General features: G+C 35.5%; 1 protein-coding gene across 5 annotated transcripts in view; it reads left to right on the top strand.

Moving 5' to 3' along the window:
- COL24A1 (collagen type XXIV alpha 1 chain) overlaps positions 1-16,246 on the top strand; it is a 405,325-nt gene that overhangs the window by 246,232 nt on the left and 142,847 nt on the right. For all 5 annotated transcript variants that reach the window (XM_040470847.1, XM_040470844.1, XM_040470848.1 and 2 more), the window contains 3 exons: positions 3,914-3,967; positions 4,222-4,266; positions 4,387-4,431. In XM_040470847.1, coding sequence (XP_040326781.1) covers positions 3,914-3,967; positions 4,222-4,266; positions 4,387-4,431 — 144 coding nt within the window. The remainder of the gene's footprint in view (positions 1-3,913; positions 3,968-4,221; positions 4,267-4,386; positions 4,432-16,246) is intronic.

Raw genomic sequence — 16,246 nt, 5'->3', positions numbered from 1 at the left:
GGATGTGGTTAAAAGGAAAAACATACTGAATCCAAATTAGAAAGACATTTGTTCTGTGAATAAGGGTTGTTTCTTTCATTCATAGATACTTTAGCTTATTAAAATTGATTACAAGTGTTATAGAGATGGTCTTATAATTCTCATAAAAGCTTCCTACATAAACAAGTGTGCTGTTTATGTCAGTGTTTTCATCACAGTTTTTTTTTTTATTGTAGCATATATATGAAATAGCGGTTTTGTCTCCTATCCTGTAATACTTCTAGGACTGTATTGATTGTTCAGGAATTGTGTTAACCCTTTAAGATTATTGCCTACAACTCAAATACTTGCTATTTTATGAAACATGTTTAATTTATGGACTGAGTTATCAGACTTTAATCCAGTTTTTATTTTTTTTTTTATTTTTTTTTCAACGTTTATTTATTTTTGGGACAGAGAGAGACAGAGCATGAACGGGGGAGGGGCAGAGAGAGAGGGAGACACAGAATCGGAAACAGGCTCCAGGCTCCGAGCCATCAGCCCAGAGCCTGACGCGGGGCTTGAACTCACGGACCGTGAGATCGTGACCTGGCTGAAGTCAGACGCTTAATCGACTGCACCACCCAGGCGCCCCTATTCCAGTTTTTAGAACCTACTAACAGCCACTTATTGTAGCCAACTTTTTCTTAAAAAGGATAAAGATCAGATATTTTATTTAGCCAGCATACATTCTCTAAGAGGTTTATAGATAATCAGATATTTTAAAGCAGGTATTAAAAAAAATAACTTGGGGCACCTGGGTGGCTCAGTCAGTTAAGCATCCAACTTCAGCTCAGGTCATGATCTCACGGTTCGTGAGTTTGAGCCCTGCTTCAGGCTCTGTGCTGACCGCTCAGATCCTGAAGCCTGCTTCGGATTCTGTGTCTCCTTCTCTCTCTGCCCCTCCCTGCTGATGCTCTGTCTCTCTCTCTCTCTCTCTCAAAAATAAATAAACATTAAAAAAAATTAACTTTATGCCCATTAAATGCCTATTATAATACTCTTCATCTCTCTTGGATCTTGTCCTAAAACTTACTTTGCCTCAGGAGTCAAAGAAGGCACGTTAACTAACCCAGGGTTAACTTTTACAACCGATATCAGAGTGAAATTTAGACACACTGATAAAGCTAAGCTTTGAGTTAATTAATTTAGCCTTAACCGAAGCATAGAGAGTATTGAGCTTTCCTAGTGTTCTTCCAGCCTTACATCTTAATTAGCAGCCTTAGGCTTTACAGGCTTTAATTAATGCAATTGCTATACTTAGACCTTTAAAAGAAAAAACTAAATGTGGTTATCTTTGTCATCACTGTAGGAGCAGAAACTTCTCTTTGTTCCCCATATAGTCCTCATTTAGTAAATGAAATAATAATATGAAAGTATTTTTTAAATACCCCCTCTCCACCCAAGCAAACCTACACTTCCAGTTTGTTTGCTATTAATGCTGTCCTCACTCTACTAGTTATTTATAACAAAATGTCCAAGAAAGATAGAGATTTCAGGTTGCAAAAGAGTTGAGTACCCAAATAACAGTGGACACATTTTTTTTTTAATTGAACTATAGTTGACACACGTTGTTACATTAGTTTCAGGTGTATTACATGTGATTTAACAACTGAGTTTATGCCCTACATACCACAAACGTAGCTACCATCTGTCACCAGACACACTCATTCCTTTTCGTACTCCCTCAACCACCTTCTGTTATGACTCCAAAAATTTTTGTAAAGTGTTTCGTTACAGGTGAGAAAGAGGAGAAATGTGCTTAAAAGGAGACAGAGAAAGAGAATCAATACAGGCTGCTGAATTTTTAAGGTGAAGGTGATGATTAGAACCAGGTCCTGAGGAATCTTTGCACTTAAAACTTCAGTCATCCTTTAATAATTGCTTTTTTTAAATTTTAGTTACTTAACTATTAAACATTCCAAGCTTGTCCCCACCTCAGGACCTTTGCAGTTTCAATTTCTTCTGCCAGAATGATCTTCCCCAAGTTATTTGCAAAGCCTGAAATCTTACCTCCTTCAGGTGTCTACCCATATGTCATTTTAGAGAGACTTTTCAGACCACCCTTTCTAAAATAGGGGTCCTCATTTTGAATTCTCTCTAGTCCCTTGAGTTCTTTTTTTACTTCATTACACTTGACTACTTATTGTCATTTTATAGTTCAAGTTTATATATTTATTTCATTGTTTATGTATTTAGGGATGTGTCTCTTCTCCCTACCGTATCTTCAGTGCCTGAAACAGCGCCTGGCTTATCATAGGCACTCAGCAAATGTTTGCTAAATGAGTGACACACTTTGAAAGTCTCTTATCTATTCAGTTGAGTCCATATTCCTCAACTTGACATTCAAGGTTCTACACAATAAGACTGTAATTCAAGTTTACAGTCTTTTATGGAAAAATAGGGCAGAAACGGAAGTTAGGGACAAATTGTGGAGTACTGTAAGTACAGACGGAGATTATAGAGCTCTGGCTTTAACTTTAGTCTGACCAGTGGAGATCCTCATGGAGTGTGAGCCTTCTCTCTAATCCCATGAGTATGCGTAAGAAGATCAGGGAATGCAGTACCCTAGGAGTACCCAGGAAGAGAGTCCTATTATAGTAAGCAGTTTTTGAAGAACAGAAAGCTAAAGCAACCTCACCTAAGGTGTTCCTTCGTATCATCATGATGTATTGGGAAATGTGTATCACTATTCATTCAGTGCCTTCTCATTGCCTATTGACTTAAAAATAAACTCCAGTCTTTCACCTTTCAAGTCCCAGTCTTTCCAAAAATTTCTTAGTATAGAAAATACTTAATATAGAGATACTAAGAAATGCTACGTGTAATCAATAAACAATCTAAACAGACTACCTTTTTTTCATTCTTGGGTTTCCTACCTCTGTACCCTTTTCTCATACCATCCTATCCCTCTGTCCAGAGTTCCTTCTAGAGCATGATCTCCAACTGTCAAAATGATATCTTTATTCCCTAAACAAAAAAGTGAAAACTCTCTCCCTCCTTTGAATCCTTTTCACCCTTAAATGCCTTTTCTCTCCCTATATTATAATCAGTTGTATAATTTACCTTACCATTCTATAAACTTCATGAAGGAGAAATTTTCTTATAGTCATGCATCCCTGTAACACTGAATGCATTCCTTTTCCACAGTAGATGTGACAGTGTTGTCAGTGTTACAGAACTGAGTTATTCCCTTTGAAAGGGACTTTAAGATCAGATCTTCTAAGGAGAGTTATAGTTTAGGCATGGAGACATATACTACCATTTATTTAGAGAGTGACTTTTGCAACCACTGGTTCTTCACAGCTATTAACAGAATATGGATAGCAGCTTAACTTAGCTTTAAATTTACATGAATATTCATTCCTAGCTGTATTTTCTGTCCCTTCTCTGTGTCCCCAACCATCTTCCAGTAACTACTGACAAGCAGGTGCATAACAGGCACAGTGCAGTCAGCCCTCATTTTCTAACAAAGAGAAAAATGCCATTCCCAAGATATAAAACTCAAGTAGACAGTTGGATAAACAAGCCAGCCACTTTTAAGTTAGTGTGGAGTTGTTCTTAGAATTTATCGTGGCTAGCTCCTGAGTGAACAAGATGAACGAAATAGTGCAATAACAAACCTGTGCTGTAACCACCTCCGCAACTGAATCATCTGTTGTCATGGTCTTATATTTTATTCTTTGGCCTTAAATCTTGAAAATACTGGCTTGATTGTCCCATACAAAGAGGTTCATCCATATACCTAGCTGTATTCTTTTCTGTGTTCATGGTACAGAAACAAATAGGAGTTTGTCAAGAAGAACACAGTGTGTTGATTTGTAAGGATGCAGAATGTTAAAAAAAAAAAAAAACATTTAAAATTAAGAAGAGGATTTTGTTTTTCCATTCCTAGGGACCAAGAGGACCAGATGGTCTCCTAGGGGAACAAGGTATACAAGGTTCCAAGGTAAACACTGATTTTCTCATTTCATAAGCAGTTAAGTTTTTTTGAGCCTTCCTTACAAAAGTATGGTTCTGAATTTTCTCTTGGTATAAATATGAAACATACATAGAGTTTTTATTACACACAGAGAAATGTTTTCTTTTAAATATTGAACTACATACTTGATGCCTTATTTTCTTGTATGTGAGTGTAGGCTAGCATGTATAAGACCATAATTCACATTTGTATTAATTCCTCTGGTATTGATACTTTGTTAGGGTGAAAAAGGAGATCAAGGAAAAAGAGGGCCTTATGGTCTTACTGTAAGTAGTAAAACATTTAACATTAAAGATGAATGTGTAAAATCTTCCCCATTTTTCTCCATGTGTGATTAATAATTGGTGAGGGAGTTACTTGACCCAAGCATTTTCTTCCTTATATAGGGTAAGACTGGAAACCCTGGAGAGAGAGGAATTCAAGGGAAACCAGTAAGTAATAAAGAATAATTAAACAATGAATAAATTTTGTTCAGTTTATTCTCTGACACAACTCTTGTGACTATTCCACGTGCTAGAATAAGAGAATACCAGCTCTTTTCCTCCTTCAGTCGTTAGGGTGGTGTTTTACTTGAGCAAGTTGCATCCTCATTGTAGGGCTGAGGTTACCCACCTATAAACTGTTGGTGATAACTGTTACTTTTACTCTACCCTAGGTATGATTAATTTTTCTAGGGGCGCCGGGGTGGCGCAGTCGGTTAAGCGTCCGACTTCAGCTCAGGTCACGATCTCACGATCCGGGAGTTCGAGCCCCGCGTCGGGCTCTGGGCTGATGGCTCAGAGCCTGGAGCCTGCTTCCGATTCTGTGTCTCCCTCTTTCTCTGCCCCTCCCCCATTCATGCTCTGTCTCTCCCTGTCTCAAAAATAAATAAACGTTAAAAAAAAATAAAAAAAATTTTTTTTCTGTAAAATCCATTTTAAAATAAAATGGCGCAATATTGTATAAATTAATGGAATATTGATAAAGCTAACATAACAAGAAACTTCTTTGAGGCTTCTTGCCTACTTTCATTTTAAGTCCAGTGCTTTTCAGACCCTTGGAATGTGGACGTATGTCTGTCATCATGCTTTGCCGTGGCACTGCTCTTAGAGTTTTTAATATTAGCGAATGCTACGTATTTTCCTACTATCAAAAAATCTTTTCAGAAGTATATAGTTTTTTCCCTGAGTGGCAACAAGTTCTCTTTTATGGTCATAGCATAGAAACAGGCAGGAGTTTGTCAACCAAAAGAAGATCACAAGGTCTTCGTTCACCAACTGAAGGGGAGAAATGTTAAAAACAAAAACAACAAATATATATTTAAATATATATGTATGTATTTATAGATATATAAATATATATATATATTTTTATATATGTGCATATGTACACACATATATGTGATAGCACATATATAAAAATTTTGAGCACATAAGCTTATGAGCTTTCATACATTTCATACATTTGTGGTTTTATTTAGAATCGTGATTTTTATGATAATTATAATTTAAAAAAAATTTTTTTTTCAACGTTTTTATTTATTTTTGGGACAGAGAGAGACAGAGCATGAACGGGGGAGGGGCAGAGAGAGAGGGAGACACAGAATCGGAAACAGGCTCCAGGCTCCGAGCCACCAGCCCAGAGCCCGACGCGGGGCTCGAACTCACGGACCGCGAGATCGTGACCTGGCTGAAGTCGGACGCTTAACCGACTGCGCCACCCAGGCGCCCTGATAATTATAATTTTAATGATATTTTGCTTTGTCATGTACATATGCATACTCAATTTAAAATTCTAAAATTAGATAATAATTTAAATGGCTGGCAACTGAAGAGCCAGAAAAGGATAAGAGAAAAAATTTTTTTCCTGCTATAGCAGTTGTCACTAATGTCATTGCATTTATGTGTTCCTCTTTGAAATCTGCTGCCCCCTGCCTGTTGTTTCCCATAATGGCATTATATTTGACAGTGGTCAAATCTAAAACATCAGAAACCTAAAAGAGAAAAATGTATTCAGGGAAAGAACTTGTGTGTGACAATGTTATTAACTGAAGTCATCCCCAAAGAATATTCTTTGAGTATTTATATTCATCATCTTGGTTTCTGTTATATCAATGCAAATGTTATTTCTGTAGATATTTTCCATTTTGCTACACTGTATACAAAGCTAATATGTAGCAATGCATAGAGAAATTTGGAGCTCATTGAGTTCATTCTTTTCATTGTAAAGAAATGAGGTCTAGAGAAAAAAAATTACTTACCTATTTTATATATTGTTGATATTCCTTAGAATTTTATTTTTATTTGCAGCCTATCAGATATGCCTAGATAAATATGATATGTGATGTTTGACTTCCTCAATCAAATAAAAGACATTAGAACCATTTTGTAACCATAGCTTAAGTCAAGCAATGCCTAGACTCCTGGAAGAGTAAAATTACTTTAGTGGATGACATGTATTGGACGTTAAATCATGAATTTATAGTAGTTATTGAGGTTTACATGGCTCTATACCTATATTGTCTTCTTGATTGAACAGAAATAAGCTTTTGAGATCTTAGGGAAGCTAGGATCAATCAATCCAAGAAATCCAGATATCCCCAAAGATTTATTTGATCCTACAGAGAGTAATCTCAATGTCTCTAGTCATTTATGCAACTGTCAACAAGCAGGCAGCGCTATATAATAGAAAGGTCAGATTGACTTTTGTTCCAGTACATCCTCCTAATAGCTATATAGTTTGATTAAATTGTCGTAATTCTAAAGCTATATATTAAATGAAAAATGGTAACACATATAGTATTCTGTTTGTCAAGATAGCCAGGAAAAGTACATTTGTTTATGGGCCAACACTATTTCCTATACTTGCCTTCCATCCATGTGTAGATCTGGCTCAAAGGAGAAATCAAGAGGAAGGGCCATGATCTATTGTGTTATTCAGGTGGTAAAACCTGAGTAACTGTTTTTCGATTTCTGAATCTTATAAAAATTATAACTATTGGGGCCCCTGGGGGGCTCAGTTGGTTGATTGTCCAACTTCGGCTCAGGTCATGATCTCACAGTTTGTGGGTTCAAGCCCTGCATTGGGCTCTGTGCTGATGGCTCAGAGCCTGGAGCCTGCTTCGGATTCTGTGTCTCCCTCTCTCTCTGTTCCTCCCCCACTCGTGCTCTGTCCTGTCTCTCAAAAATAAATATTTTAAAAAACTATAACTATTTTTAATATTTTTTTAGTCTAGATATTCTTTTAGTTGATGAGTTAGGGCTGTTAAATCTTCAACTATGATTTTGTAATTTTGTTTCTCTCTTTAGTTTTGTCAAATTTTGCTTTATATATTTTGAAATGCTATTTTTAGAGTATTCACGTTTATGGTGATTATGTCTTCCTGATCAACTGATCCCCTTTTATCATTATGAAATATTCCTCTATATCTCTGGCAATAGTTTTTATTCCTAATAATACTATTTATTTTTGAAATCTGCTTTATTTGATTAATAAGTCTGTTCAGACTTCTTTCACTTACAGTTTGCATAGCCTATCTTTTCTGTTCATTTACTTTCAACCAACTGATCTGTGTTTTGGTATTTTAAAAAAAAAATTTTTTAACATTTAATTATTATTGAGAGACAGAGAGACACAGAGCCTGACGCAGGGCTCGAACCCACAAACTGCGAGATCATGACCTAAGCCGAAGTCAGTTGCTCAACCAACTGAGCCACCCAGGCACCCCAAAGTGGTTTGGTATTTAAAGTGAGGGTCTTATAGTTGGGTCTTGCTTTTTCATTCATACTGAAACCTTTTAATTTGTGTTTGGTCCATTTCCATTTAATGTACTTATCAATTTGGTTGTACTTTGGTCAATCATTTTATGATTGTTTTTCCTTGTAGTGGTGCTGTTGTTGTTCAGTGCCTTCTTTTGGCAACGAGAACTCCATTTTAATTTAGATATTGGCTTTTTAGCTATACTTCTTTGCTCTATTATTTTTTTAAGTTTATTTATTTATTTATTTTGAGAGAGAGAAAGAAAGAGAAAGCACACAAGCAGGAGAGAGAAAGAATCCCCAGCAGGTTCCATGCTATCAGCACAGAGCCCTATGCGTATCTTGATCTCATGAACCATGAGATCATGACCTGAGCAGAAATCAAGAGCTGGACTCTTAACCTACTGAGCCACCCAGGTGCCCCTGCACTATTATTTTATTAACCACTATTAAGTGGTTATTCTAGGTCAGGAGTCAGTAAACTTTTTCTGTAGAAACAAGTGCTGGTCTAGATTTGACTCCCAGACTGCAGTTTGCCAGTACATATCCCAACTTTCTGTAGTCTTCTTAGAGTTAACAGTGATACTTAACACAATTGTAAGAAACTTGCAACCATATAGACCCATTTACCACCAACTTCCTGTTGTTTATGCCATAAATGTTTTATGTATTATATCTGTGTGTGCTATAAACCCCATATTGCAAAGTTAAAATTTTGCTTTAATATAAATGAAGTATTTTGGGTTTAACATAAGTGAAATATGTATTTTATGGTTTTGGTGGGGGGAAGTAGTGGGTTTTTTTATCTATGCATTTAGTTTTTCTGATGTTCTCCATTCCTTTTTATAGATATACATTTCCAAATATATATATATATATATATATATTTATAGATATATAGATATAGATATAGATATAGATATAGATATAGATACAGATATATACATACCCAAATGTATTCATTTCCCTGAAGCCTATGGAACTTCCTTTAGAAGTTCTTATAGTCAAACTCTGCCAGTCATGAATTCTCTCAGTATTTTTTTTTACAAAAAAATGTCTTTATTTCACTATCATTTTTTTCTTATACATGAATTTTTTTTAAGTTTTTATTTTAATTCCAGTTAGTTATCATACAGTGTTATATTAGTTTCAGGTATACAATATAATAATTTAGCATTTTCATACATCACCCTGTGCTCATCACAAATGCACTCCTTAATCCCCATCATCTGTTTTTCATCCATCCCAACCCACCTGCCCTCTGGTAACCCTCAGTTTGTACTCTATAGCTAAGAGTCTGTTTTTTCATTTGCCTCTCTCTCCCCCCCCTTTGCTCATTTTTTTTTTGTTTGTTTCTTAAATTCCACATAGGAGTGAAATCATATTTTTCCACTGGATATAGAATTCTGGGTTGACAAGATTTTCTTTTATTTGTTTGCATTCAGCACTATGAAGATGACATGGCCATTTTCTTATTTCTAATGAGAAGTCCACATTTATCTTTATCATTGTTTCCCCTATATGTAATATATCATTTTTCTCTAGCTCCTTTCAAGATTCTCTCTTTATTTTTGGCTTTTGGTAGTTTAAGTATGATGTGCCTAGATGAATTTTCTTCACATTTATTCAGCTTGAGATTTGCTGAGATTCTTTTGTATGTAAGTTTCTATTTTCACTAAATTTGGAAAATTTTCCACTTTATTTCTTTTGATTTTTTTTTCTATTTTATCTTCTTTCTCCTTTCCTTTTTCAAAAATTCCAAGTAATTATATATTAAACATTTTGATATCATCCCTTAGGTCTCTGGGGCTTTTATTCATTCCTATTTTAATCTTTTTCCTTTTTACTTTTTTCAATAGAGTAATATGACTCTATCTTCACTCACATTTTAAGTCCATTCAGTGAAATTTTATTTATGGTATTGAATTTTTAAGTTTTATTTCCGGTGTTTAATTATCAGTTCTATAACTTCCATTTTTTATAGATGCTGTCCTGAGATTTCCTGTTTGTTTATTCACCATAAGTGTATTTTTATTTACATTACTGAGCATATTTTAAATAGCTACTTTAAAATCCTTATGGGATAATTCTAACTGGGTAATCTTGAGTGTGGTTGTGTTAATTGCCTTTTCTTGTTAATATGGGAAATTTTTCCTGTCCAGTAATTTTGAATTATATCTTGGACATCTTAAATGATTTGTTGTAGAAATTCCAAATTCTGTTATATTTCTTTAAAGAGTGCTCTTTGTTTCATTTTGGTTTTTAATTTGGCAAATTGTTTACTTGACTGCTTTTAAACTCCAGATATTCTCTCCTCTGTGGTAAATGGCTGCTGAAATATCTGTCCAGTTCTTTTAGGCTTTGCTGGGCTGCTCAGTTCTACCACATCAATACATACTTTAAATGCCAGCAAGAAAATTAGGCAGAGGTTATACTCAGAACTTCAGGCTCCTCCTCTCTGACTTTCTCTTCCATACAGCTGACTTCCCTACAGCTATGGTCATTCCATATTCTACCCTCTGGGTCTCCATGCCAGTAAGGCTGCAGGTTTTTATCCCCCTTTTTTCTTAACTATCCTACATATCTTACCTTCTTTGTGAAAAGCCATATTTATTTTTTTTTTTTATTTTTTTTCAACGTTTATTTATTTTTGGGACAGAGAGAGACAGAGCATGAACGGGGGAGGGGCAGAGTGAGAGGGAGACACAGAATCGGAAACAGGCTCCAGGCTCTGAGCCATCAGCCCAGAGCCTGATGCGGGGCTCGAACTCACGGACCGCAAGATCGTGACCTGGCTGAAGTCGGACGCTTAACCGACTGCGCCACCCAGGCGCCCCGAAAAGCCATATTTAAAAAAAAAAAATCAGGCAGTGAAATTCCTTTCTTCTACATGTAGACCTTTCCACTCTAAATTTTGCCTATTTTGGGTCTTTCTCCAATGTTTTTTAAAAATATTTTGTCTTGGGTTTATAGTTATACCTGTATAAGTTAGTTTGATAGGAGCTATTGGCCAATATTGGAAGTGGAAACTCTTAACAGTTCTTCTTTAAGTAGTTTTCTCTGGAAGAACTCAGATTAATTGAGAAAGATTTATTTCTTAATCTTTACAAAAGAAAAAGTAATTCTTCCTCCCTTTTCAGATAATGATGCACATAGTTTTTATAATCCTACAATGAAATAACATTCATATGCTTCCTTGCTTATTCTCATAAAAAGTCTTTGAGGATGATCTGTACACTTACTGAAAATGGAAAAGGCATTAAATGATTTCTTGTTGAAATCAGAAAAATGCAGTTCAGTATAGTAGATGAACATGGCATTGGAGTCAGACATTGGAAGTCAAATAGTGGTTCTGCCACTTAACTAACTGTTTTTGGCTTTATACAAATTATTTAATATCTCTGAGCCTCAGTTTTCCTGTCTTTAAAATGAGATACTTTCTATAATTATATCAAATGATGTTCATTATGTACTTGGCATAGGCTCTCAATATATAGCAACCACATACTTGTTCTTCTGGTCATCATTATTGTAGTTGCTGGATTGAAGTAATGGAGCAAGAAGTTCTACTACAAAGAATATATTTTCAATAGTATCTGAAAAGCCTTAAAGGGAATTTTTATTTTGTACCAGCTTATGCTTTCCTTTCCTGTCTCTAATAAAAATAAGTAGAATCCATAGATTATTTCATAACTTTGCCAAACAGCTTTTATGCACCAATGACATCATTAAAAGTATATATTAAGCTTGATATTGTATACAAACATACTTCACAAAGCAAATTGGGCAGACATTATTCAAGGTTCTGAACTTCTGCTCTATGTGTCAGTTGGTATACCAAGCACAAAGGGAACCCTTACATTGATTCTGTCTCTTCATTTTGGATCCTTAATGTAGGCAGCATATAATTTTCATGACTGAAATAGGGCCTTAGTCAGATGTGAGTCTGTGATTTTACATATCTTCCTTTCCTTAACCAGAGAACCATACACAACTAAATATAGCATTAATGGCTATCACTTGGAAAGCTTTATGTTGCTAGGAGTTTTTAATGTCTTTACTTCCGATTTAATGTCATATTTTTCTTAGCTTTTAGTTTTAATATAAAATGGTGATTGTGATCCACCGTATATTTGCCAACCTTCCCAAGGTCAATAATGTAGAGCAGGCAAATTGCAAATAGACAAGGGCAGTATTTTCTACATCATTAACAGTCATCAGTGTCTGGCACATCGTACATGCTCCACAAATTTTTAAATGGAAGGATCAAAGAAGACGTGGAATTCTATTTAGTTTTACATACTATTTTAGAATATACCTCCACTTCTGAGACTCAATTTAATGGTACCATAGATGGCATGGTATAAAAATAGGGGAAAATAAAGGATATTAGCTCAATTTAGACATTTCTGGTCATCTAGGTTCTGAGACTCCTATGCCTCTCCAGGTCTTAAGGGCATAAGTTATACTTACTAATGTATCACAAGGTTATTATTTTTGGAGGAAAAATCATTTTCATATCAATATTAAAGGTACAAAATCTAAATTTGAAGTAATTCTGGATATTCGTCACTATATATTAGTGGGGATTAAGTATAAGAATATAGATAGATATAAGGAATTCCTACAATTCAACAACAAAAAACAACTTGATGAAAACATGAGCAAAAAGACCTGAAGAGACATTGCTTCAAAAAAGATATGCAAATGGCCAATAAACATATGAAAAGATGTTCAATATCACTAGTCATTAGAGAACTGAAAATCAAAACCACAATGAGATACCACTTATCACCCATTAAGATAACTATTAAAAAAAACACACACACACATTTGCATAGAAGATAACTAGTGTTGACAAAGATGTTCCTAGCTCTGGAAAACAGTTAGGTGGTTCCTCAGAAAGTTAAACATAGTATTACCATAGTATCCATCAATTTCACTTTAGATATATACCTCAAAGAATTGAAAGCAGGGACTCAGACACTTTTATACCAGTGTTTATAGGAACAGTATTCATAATAGCCAAAAGGTAGAAAAACCAACTATCCATCATTGCTGGATGAATAGATAGATATACAAAATATGGTGTACATATAAAATGAAATATTATTGGACTTTATTTTTTATTTTTTTTTAAATTTTTTTTTCAACATTTATTTAGTTTTGGGACAGAGAGAGACAGAGCATGAACGGGGGAGGGGCAGAGAGAGAGGGAGACACAGAATCGGAAACAGGCTCCAGGCTCTGAGCTGTCAGCCCAGAGCCTGACGCGGGGCTCGAACTCACGGACCGCGAGATCGTGACCTGGCTGAAGTCGGACGCTTAACCAACTGCGCCACCCAGACACCCCATTATTGGACTTTATTAATGAAGGAAATTTTTTTAAGTTTTTCTTTAAAGTCCAGTTAAACATACAGAGTAAATAATAGTTTCAAGTGTACAATACAGTGATTCAGCATTTACATATATCACCAGATGCTCATCACAAGTGCACTCCTTAATCCCCATTGGCTATATAACCCATCCCTCCACTTACTACCCTTTTAGTAACCAGTTTGTTCTCTATACTTATGAGTTCCTTGGTTTTCCTCTTTCTCTTTTTCCTTTTGCCTTGTTTGTTTTGTTTCTTAGATTCCACATATGAATGAAATCATATGGTATTTGTCTTTCTCTGGCTGACTCATTTTGCTTAGCATAATACACTCTAGTTTCATCCATGTCATTGCAAATGGCAAGATTTCATTCTTTTAATTTTTTTTTGGCTGAGTAATATTCCATTGTGTGTATACACGCATGTGTGTGTAGATGTATACCACATCTTCTTTATCCATTCATCAGTCTATGGACACTTGAGCTGATTTCATAATTTGCTGTTGTAGATAATGCTGCAATAAATATCAAAGTGCATGTATCCCTTTGATTTAGTGTTTTTGTACTCTTTGGGTAGATTCCTAGTAGTGTGATTGCTGGATCAAAGGGTAGTTCTATTTTTAACTTTTTGAGAAACTCCACACTGTTTTCTAGAGTGGCTGCACCAGTTTGCTTTCCCACCAACAGTACAAGAGGGTTCCCCTTTCTCCACATCCTTGCCAACACCTGTTGTTTCATGTGTTGTTGATTTTATCCATTCTAACAAGAGTGAGGTGGTATCTCATTGTAATTTTGACTTGCATTTACTGATGGTGAGTGATGTTGAGCATCTATTCATGTGCCTGCTGGCCATCTGTATGTCTTCCTTGGAAAAATGTCTATTCATGTCTTCTGCCCATTTTTTAACTGGATTATTTGGTTTTGGAGTTTTGAGTTTTATAAGTTCTTCATATATTTTGGATATTAACCCTTTATCACATATGCCATTTGCAAATATCTTCTCCTATTCTATAGGATGCCTTTTAGTTTTGTTGATTGTTTCCCTTGCTGGGCAGAAGCTTTTTATTTTGATGAGGTTCCAATAGTTTATTTTTGCTTTTATTTCCCTTGCCTCCGAATACAGCTCTAGAAAGATGTAACTATGGCTGATGTCAAAGAAGTACTGCCTGTGTTCTTTTCTAGGAGTTTGATGGTTTCCTGTCCCACATTTAGGTCTTTCATCCATTTTGGATTTATTTTTATGTATGGTGTAAGAAAGTGGTTCAGTTTTATTCTTTTGCATGTTGCTGTCCACTTTTCCCAATGCCATGTGTTGAAGATTCTGTCTTTTTCCCATTGGATGTTCTATCCTGCTTTGTTGAAGATCAGCTGCCCATATAGTTGTGGGTCTATTTCTGGGTTTTCTATTCTGTTCCATTGATCTATTTGCCTCTTTCTCTGTCAGTACTGTGCTGTCTTAATGACTACAGCTTTGTAATATAGCTTGAAGTGCAGAATTGTGATGCGTCCAGCTTTGCTTTTCTTTTTCAGGATTGCTTTGGTTATTTGGGGTCTTTTGTGGTTCCATATACATTTTAGGATTATTTGTTCTAGCTCTGTGAAAAATGCTGAGAAGAATTGCATTATATGTGTAGATTGCTTTGGGTAGCATAGACATTTTAACAATATTTGTTCTTCTGATTAATGAACATGGAATGTCTTTCCATTTCTTTGTGTCATCTTCAATTTTTGCATCAACATTTTATAGTTTTCAGAGTACAGGTCTTTCACCTCTTTGGTTATATTTATTCCTAGGTATCTTATATTCTTGGTGCAATTGTAAATGGGATTGATTCCTTAATTTCTCTTTCTGCTGCCTCATTATTGGTGGGTAAAAATGCAACAGATTTCTGTACTTTGATTTTGTATCCTGCAACTTCACTGAATTCATTTGTCAGTTCTAGCAGTTTTGGTGAAGTCTTTTGAGTTTTCTATGTATAGCATTATATCATCCCAAATAGTGAAAGTTTTACTTCTTTCTTGCCAATTTGATGCCTTTTATTTCATTTTGGTGTCTGACTGTTGTGGCTAGGACTTCCAGTACAGTGTTGAATAGAATTGGTCATAGTGGACATCCCTGTCTTATTCCTGACCATAGGAAAAGCTCCCAGTTTCTCCCCATTTAAGGTGGTATTAGCTGTGGGTTTTTCATATTATCACCTTTATTATGTTGAGGTAGGTTCCCTCTAAACCTACTTTGTTGAGGTTTTTTATGATGAATGAATGTTTTACTTTGTCAAAACCTTTTTTTTTTTGCATCATTTGATTTTTTTTTTTTTAACGTTTATTTATTTTTTTGGGACAGAGAGAGACAGAGCATGAACGGGGGAGGGGCAGAGAGAGAGGGAGACACAGAATCAGAAACAGGCTCCAGGCTCTGAGCCATCAGCCCAGAGCCCGACGCGGGGCTCGAACTCATGGACCGTGAGATCGTGACCTGGCTGAAGTCCGACGCTTAACCGACTGCGCCACCCAGGCGCCCCTTTTGCATCATTTGAAATGATTATCTGATTCTTAAACTTTCTGTAATTAATGTGATGTATCACATTGATTTGTTGGCAAGTACTGAACTACCCTTGCAACCCAGGAATAAATCCCACTTGATTGTGGTGAATGATTTTTTTTAATGTATTGTTGAATTGGTTTGCTAGTATTATTTGAGGATTTTTGAATCTATGTTGATAAGAGATATTGGCCTATAATTCTCCTTTTTTTTTTAGTGTTTTTATCTAGTTTTGATATCAGGATGATGCTGGCCTCATAGAATAAATTTGGAAGTTTTCCTTCCTTATCTGTTTTTTTGGAATAGTTTGAGAAAAATAGATGTTAACTCTTCTTTAAATGTTTGGTAGAATTCGCCTGTGAAGCCATCTAGTCCTGAACTTCTGTTTGTTAGGAATGTTTTGATTACTGATTCAATTTCTTTGTTGGTTATTTGTCTGTTCAAGTTTCTATTTCTTCCTGTTTCAGTTTTGATAGTTTACATGTTTCTTTTTAAATTTTTTTTTTCAACGTTTATTTATTTTTGGGACAGAAAGAGACAGAGCATGAATGGGGGAGGGGCAGAGAGAGAGGGAGACACAGAATCGGAAACAGG

This window comes from Herpailurus yagouaroundi, unplaced genomic scaffold (assembly GCF_014898765.1).
Source record: "Herpailurus yagouaroundi ecotype Mexico unplaced genomic scaffold, PumYag 77, whole genome shotgun sequence".
Lineage (NCBI taxonomy): Eukaryota > Metazoa > Chordata > Mammalia > Carnivora > Felidae > Herpailurus > Herpailurus yagouaroundi.
Note: the sequence above shows the minus strand (reverse complement) of the source record. Positions and strands in the feature narration are given on the sequence as shown.